We start from the raw sequence: 7,784 nt of genomic DNA on the forward strand, positions 1-7,784 counted from the left end.
TATTTTGAAGTCTTTATCCGAGAGCATTAAATTATATTATAAGGTCCATACATTACATCTACTTTTCTTAACATTTAAGTCCGAATCAAAAATTTATATGGTTCCAACTTGAATATGGTTCTCGGGTTACTCCCAAGTGATTAATTGACATGTATGTACTAGGTCATGGATTCGAATCTGAATATAGATTAATTACGAGCTTAAACTATTAGTATTAGTCGTTTAATGATTCATTGAATTCTCTAGTGAGAATGGGGTCTAAGTTATGATTTAAACTCAACTTGTGGCCAGAGCACCTATGACTTCTTACTGTTTAGGCCTCTCCTGTCTAGTTCCTAATGGATAAAATGCATGTTGTTATATATTACCACATCCAAGTAGGAAAGACAACTCCAATTTTCCTCTTCTACATATTTTATTCACATAAAAGTCCAAATCAAGAATAAAGATCGATCAATATGTCCAAATTGCACCAAATTAAGATGTCAATGTCGCGTAATGAATGTCTTCCAAGGTGGGTCTATTGCAAGTGTTCTAGAGCAAATCATATCTCTACGTTTTCCAAAGCACGACAAGACCAAAACAAAATGCGTGTGTGTGTGTATGGTCACGATGCTTCATTTTATTTGACACAATAATATATATAGATCATGGACCGAAGATTTTTATAAAGAAGTGAATATTGATGGCATTAATTTGTAGAACAAAAGGCTTGCAAATGGACGGCGCGCGATAATTTACTTTGATCTCACCAAGGCCTACATGACTTGTGTTAGCTAGTTATAATTATAAGAGGTTGGCCAACGAATTAGGCAATCCGACTTTCTATCACTATTAGTACTAATGGTTGTTGTGCTTGCCCAAAAAAAATAGTAGTGATGGTTGTGATCAATCCACACTCTTAAAGTTGTACCTATTATTGTTTCTAGTTAGCTGGATATAATAAACAGAGAAATGATATTTACTGTTTTAAGATGTACATGTCTCACACAATCCATTTGAAAAAAAATAGATAAACTTAAGACCCACATGAAAAAATTATTTCTTTAATGGTAGGCCCTACTTTTTTACAAAGAAAATATACGGGACTTGGACACCATAAGATTATATTTAACATTATTCTAAAAAATAAGAATGGGTACCATGCATGCATGATATATTGTCGATTCAATTTGTTTCCTTTTTCTTTTAGACATTTAAAACTTCATAATCCCACAAAAGTTCTCATAAATCTTGCACTTGCAATTAATTCACCTCAAGACACATCTTCCTTAGAAATTAGGAAAATTATTGTTAGACAATGTAATCATTGATTACAATGTACGGTACGTATAGTACTCGTTCAATCAGGATATTATGTTTCATCGAGATTTAAGTCTAGTTTGAATAGTAGAGTATATTTATTATTTTATTATTATTTTTTATTTATAATTAATTACTATTTAATATTTTTTTATTATTTTTTCATTACTATTTATAAAATATCTGAAATCACCTGATCACTACCCAAATACAACCTTAGAAGCACCTATAATTTTATCGAAGTTATAGAACCCAAAGTGAGAAAACGCTATACGTATGAAGTGGGTCCTACGAAGATAAATATTATAAAACTCACTTCACGTGCCTACCTTTTCTCAATTGAATATATCTTTACCTGCAAAATTTTCATCATTATCCAGTTATTTCCATTGATTTTGTTAGTCTAGATATAATAAATGAAAAACTAATAATTCTCTTATTTCTAAAAAATTATTTTATATTGAATTAAACATAACAAAACATTTGAAAAAGTCAAATATATATATATATGGATAATTCAACTTTTTCAATTCTTAAAATAAAAATAATATTAAAAAATAATATTCTAATAATATTTTATTCAACTTTCAACTTTCATCTGATCATATCAACTCAACTCACTATACAAACCACGTACAATTTAATATATGCCTAAATAGTACTATTTCAATCGGGTGTAAACAAAAATGCATGTTTATCACAATTATATATACAACTATATATAGGAAAAAGTAAAACAGAAAATAAAATATGAAGACATTGCCTCCTACACTCTCAAAATAAATAAATAAATAAATGGCGTATTTAAGAAGATATCTTGTAATAATATGATCATGAGTGGCGAACAGGAGGAGCCCTCCTTATATATGACTAGCTAGCCTTTTTTATTTTGGTTCATAAGAGTTCAAAAGGGTGTCATACAAAAGCACCAAACATATATATATATATATATATATATATATATATATGGATCACCAACGTCAGTGAAAAGGAAAGGTGTCAAGAAAAGGCAATGTGTAACTAAAAGAATGAGGAGACGAAGAAAGGAGCAGTGAGAAGAAAGGCCGAGGAGAAACTTTGGACTGTGACCTTTAATTGTCTCCCAATATTCGAAATAAGTCTAAATCAAAATCACACCCCCCATCTTATAATGGGGAGAGGGTCCCTCCTTGCACTAACTGCTTACCTTCTTAAAACCATTACCTACGTTGGTTGGTTGGTTGTTTGGGTTTTTTTTTTTGGGCAACTAGCTAGAATGTATGAAAATGAAGTAGATACATAGTTGTCTTATAAATTACAAGCTTATTACACAGGGGCCGGAGTCTTTACCACTATGAAAATTTAAGATGAAAGGGGGAATAGTAGAGAGGGGCCGGGCGTATGCTTCCATAAAGGTGATTGGATGCTGCCCATTGCGCTAGGTTGTGCGTACATTAATTTTTGGATCGATGAATCTTTTCTGCTGACCAAGCTTCAAAATCTAGGAGTATGAATTGGATGTCATTTGTGACTGCTTGCATTTCCCAATCAGTTGGTTGTTGTTCATGTAGGATTGCATGGATTGTCTGTTTTGAGTCTCCTTCAATATGTATTTTCCATTACCTAGGTTTGTTGATAATATATATATATATATATAGCTCTCAAATCTAAATCAAGCTCATGAACTCTTAACACAAACTGGTTATAAATTAATCTTCATCAAATTAGAGTCTAGAATCACTTTTCCAAATTTAGTTTTCTCGAGTACTCTTGATTTATATAATGCTGGTAACAATAGTACTTGAAAATGAATGATTTTTAAACGAATATTTATATACTTGCACGCCTGTGTAAATTATAACACACGTGCATTAATCCACACTATTAATATGATAGAATTTGATTTGAAAGATAATTTAATTTCAAACTTCTCTTAAAATCAATGTATACCATGTCAATGATGTCAATGACGTATTGATCTCTATATCGATTGGTAAGTACTAAGTAGAATATTCTAAACATGGTTAATCTTGATTCTTGTCCAAGTTTACTTGTCTTATGAGTTAGTGGTATAAACAGAACCAGAAAAGAAAAGAAAGTTTGAAATTAACCTCGAGCCTTCATTCAAATAGTAGAGCATTATTAATGGAGGATAAGGTATATATGAATCATCACATCAAGCACTTTTCCTCCTTTCCTTTTCCTTTTCTTCCTAGTTTCTGTTGCTTTTCTGAAAGCATAAATTCTAGCTAGGAATAGAATCAAAGGAAGAACTTGTTTATAGTTAACTAGAGAAACATTTTTTTTTTTTTTTATATATATTATAAATTGACTACAAACATGATGATTTTACAATTTTACTAGCAAAAGACAAATCAAAAGAAAAAGGTTCATTCTGATCATCATGATCCGATCGATCCTATTTCTCATCATGCATGCATGCTTTTGACTTCTTCAACATCCGAACTTATCAATGCATTGATGCATGGCCCTGCTTGAGCATTGCATGGATGGTTGCAGTCATATTCTGCGATGATTTCCACCAACTCATACCCCCAACAAGATGTAGTAGACGAGCGTTATGGGCAATGCAATTAGCATCCCAAATATAACACTGCAAAATTCAGAAATTCCTCAATACTACAGAACACACAAAATAATAAAATAATATAGTAGAAACACTACAAGAAAATTGTTTATTTGTAGTCAGTTATTTCCTGCGAAAATGACTATTTCTTGCTAAAATGAGTCTGTTTTTGTTATAAAAAATCATTTTCGTCGCAAATAATCCGTCACTAGTGATCATTTTTCTTGTAGTGAAAGATTTAAATTAAAAGATGTTAATGAGTTGGAAAAATATTTAATACTCACGCTGTGCTGAGAATGTCAGGATGTACATTGTACTCCTTGGCAAAGACAAAGGGGACGATTCCTTGTGGGAGAGCTGCCTGTTAATTTGTTTTGGAAATCAAGGGAACACGAGGGGCAAAAGAACATTTTAGAGAAATGGGTACGTACATATGTTTGTTGTTCATTAATAACCCTGATCCAAACAAGTCGTTAGTCATGTTTGGAACTATATATATATATATATATATATATATATATATATATATATGTTCTAAGCAGCTCACTGCTTTACATTATCTCCTATTGCTCTTTTCCAGCCCATATTTTGCTATCTCCAGAAAAGAATTTAAAAGGAAAATTATCCTGATCAGGACCTGATGAATGAGATGCTGTGATTATAATATATAGTATGTATTAAATAAATTTAACTGAATAAAAAATAAAAAATCTTATCAGGAGATAGCTGATCATAGCAATATATATATATAGATATAGTATTTTATTTTATTTTTTTGAATGTGAAGTTTTGGAGCTTATGCAGTTAAGTAGGATTGGTTGTGTCAGGAGGAGGCAAGAGAGAGGAAAAGAAAGCAAGAAAGATGAGATGATGACCTGGACAATGGCAACATGTAAGAGAACGCCCTTAAGGCCAACAGCAATGGAAGCTGCTGCCATGACAGCTGGACCAGCAAGGAATCTCACGGCCATAGCAAAAGCTGCAATGGAATTTCCACATGCTATGATCCTCGGTTGCAAAGCCATGAACAGACCTGTCAATATTCACATAGAAAAAGCATCAGCCAAAGCATGCCCATCACTACCCCCCTCCTCACATCCCCTACACTGTCTGTCTGTCTGTCTGTGACTGTCAGTCTCTTTTTTTGATAGACCTTTCATCATCACCACCACCACCAACACCAATCCATCGCAACCCAACACAAACATGGCAAAAAGTGGAAGACAGATAGAGAGTGCTCCCATCCATAAAAGAAACCCCCCAAGACATTATCATAACCATACTGTTTTTCTTTACTTTGCTTGCTTTTGTTACTGGTCTGCTTGCTTTCTTATTACTACTTTTTAATAATGAAATGTGAGACAGAATCGGGCAAGATTTTTTTAGTAAAGAAAGTGTAGGAGAGAATTTTGTCTGGAGGAGGACTGGAAGAAATCTGTAATACAAGTAGTCAAGAAGGGTACTGTTTTTACTGACCTAGACTGAACATGGCCATGCCAAGCCCTGCATCTGACAGTATGGAAATGGACTTTGCTATGATGGCAGGCATTTCAACATGCCACCTGCAAGGAACCCCATAAGCAAAAATGTTCAAAATTAAAAGGGTATAATCCAAAAATATGCATATATACAAGAAAATATCAAACTATGCACAATTTCAAGGTTCAGAGTTTATACTGTGATGAAAAGGACAGATACCTGAATGAGACCAGTGCCCAAGTGAGACCTATTAGGCTTGAATAGGTGTTGGGGTTTCTAATGAGCTTTCTCCAAACCATGATGAGTATAAGCCTGGTCATGACACTTGTTGGTGGCATGGTCTTAGGCTTTCCATCTCCCACTTTCTCAGCTTCAACGTTGTTCATCTCTCCTTCTAACCCTCTGTTCCCAAAGCTGAATTCATCTCTCTCTAAGTAATCTTGATTCTCTCTGTGACCCTCCACTAACAACCCAATTCAACAGAAAAAGAAGCCCATTTAAATATCAAATAAAGGAAGATATACAGAAATTAAAATTAATATGAATTCTACAGAAAGAAAAAGCACAATCCAACAAAACTGAAAATAGGAAACAACCTTTTCCTGGAGAAACAGCCAATCTCACGTCTTTCTGATCATGAGCTCCATATTCATGTCCACCAAAAACATCTGATACGGGAGAAGCACTAGAGCTCCAAACAAACATATGAAGGTCCCTAGCACCATCTTCTGGCTTCTGCTGAGCTTGGCCATTCGGCTTCTTTGCATTTGCATTAACACCAACATTTTTGGAACCCGTTGGTGAAAACATTCCCGGATTTGGTGCAGGGTAATGCCCAGCACCACCACCACCACCAGCCCCAGCATGGTAATGGAACCTCGGCTTGCCACCGACTGCACCATCTTCCTCATAATTCGAAGGCCTTGGTGTTGGGCCTCGTGAAGCTGAGAGGCCATAAACATCGGAGGCTCCGAAGTTTGAGTTCCTGCCACCAGCCATCATTGAATAGAAGTCTGTATGATTGAAACTAGACCCTCTTGGAGTTGGGTTTCTTGAAGATTGCAAGGAGTATATCTCTGCATTGGTTAGATTGGACGGTCTGGGAGTTGTCGATGACAAACCTTGTGACCTTCTTGAGAAGATATCTGATCTTGAAGCATTGGATTTTCTTACAGTGACATGAAGTTTTCCATCTTCTTTGATTGCAGCTTCGGTTTCTAGAGGCTGCCTTCCGTCCAGTGACATGATGTCAGAGTCAACATGGATTGAGACAATGGAGCCTGCTGTATCTGGGAACTGCTCAGATATGAGCATTCTAGCACCTCTGAACTCAAATAAGAAGAGCATCAAAGTGTACCAAATGATGCACTGAAGGACCACAATTTGGACCATCAAACTCCCAGAAAAGTCACCATACATTCCTTTAAGCAAAGGGATGCCCATGACCAAAGTGTTGGGTAGACTTGAGAGTGAGAATAGAGTAATTGTCCATTCCAAGCAACCCCTTTTGCTCACCTTAGTCCAAACGGCAAGAACAACTAAAACGATGATTTTTTGAAGGGTATCAGCAGCAATGAACCGCATATTCATGGTGTAGGGATCATTGGTGGAGATGAAGTGGAAGGAGAGGAGAGGGACGGCAAAGAGAGCCACAAAACGGTTGATACCAGAGCACTGGTCTGGCGTGAAGATCTTCCACCATTTCACTGAGCCATAGGCTAAGATCATAGCCACATAAAGTGGCACCATTGCAGTCATAACATGGTAGAAATCTGATAGTGTGATCATCTTTGATAAGTTCTTGTATTACCCAATTTAAGAGAGAGTCCCTAAGCTCTGAGGAAGGAGGTGAAGTTCCAAGAGATTGGATGAAATTTGAGGAAGAAGAAGAAGAAGAAGGAGATTTTGATGGTGGAGGTGATGATGAAAAGAGTTGGGGAAATGGGAGAGCATGTGTTTTGGTTTCTGGGGTAGTGGGTAATAAGCAGAATACAGCAATATTTTTTCAGCTTTGAGAGTTGCGAAACAAGCTTGCACTTACAGTCCCCAAAGCGCACATACAGAGTTTTTTGCTTTTTTATTTTGCTTTGTTTTTTTCCCTTTTGTTTTGAGTTGTGTTTGGATTTGGGTTTTGGAGAGAGAGAGATGAGAGAGGGGTTTGTGGTGGTATTTGATAGCTTGGTAAGTTGGTATATGGCTCTATCTTCTATAACACCATTGGTTGCATAAAGTGGAGAAAGGCATTTTGGTTGGGGTGTGTCTCTAAGTAGTTGTTTTGTAAAGGCTTTGTAAAAGAGCCTCTTCCTCTTTCTTCTTGGATTCGCTTTTATGCTCATGGGTTGTATTGTAGATGCGGCTACCATGGCTACATTTGCTTGTTTTTATTCTTCCTCCTATTTTTTTGGTTTTTATTTTCTTCTCTTTTTTCTGTGGTGGG

The 7,784-nt window shown here is 35.6% G+C and overlaps 1 protein-coding gene across 1 annotated transcript; it reads right to left on the reverse strand.

Annotated features, from left to right (window-relative positions):
• Positions 1 to 3,558: 3,558 nt before the first annotated feature.
• On the reverse strand, positions 3,559 to 7,477 carry LOC121242673 (auxin efflux carrier component 1-like). The gene is made up of 6 exons (XM_041140591.1): positions 5,944 to 7,477; positions 5,567 to 5,810; positions 5,345 to 5,430; positions 4,744 to 4,901; positions 4,153 to 4,229; positions 3,559 to 3,895 (listed from the first exon to the last, which is right to left on the reverse strand). The coding sequence occupies exons 1-6, from the start codon at positions 7,133 to 7,135 to the stop codon at positions 3,829 to 3,831; spliced, it is 1,824 nt and encodes a 607-aa protein (XP_040996525.1). The 5' UTR covers positions 7,136 to 7,477; the 3' UTR covers positions 3,559 to 3,828.
• Between the last annotated feature and the right edge of the window lie 307 nt (positions 7,478 to 7,784).

The sequence above is a fragment of the Juglans microcarpa x Juglans regia genome, chromosome 8D (assembly GCF_004785595.1).
Source record: "Juglans microcarpa x Juglans regia isolate MS1-56 chromosome 8D, Jm3101_v1.0, whole genome shotgun sequence".
Taxonomy (NCBI): Eukaryota; Viridiplantae; Streptophyta; class Magnoliopsida; order Fagales; family Juglandaceae; genus Juglans; species Juglans microcarpa x Juglans regia.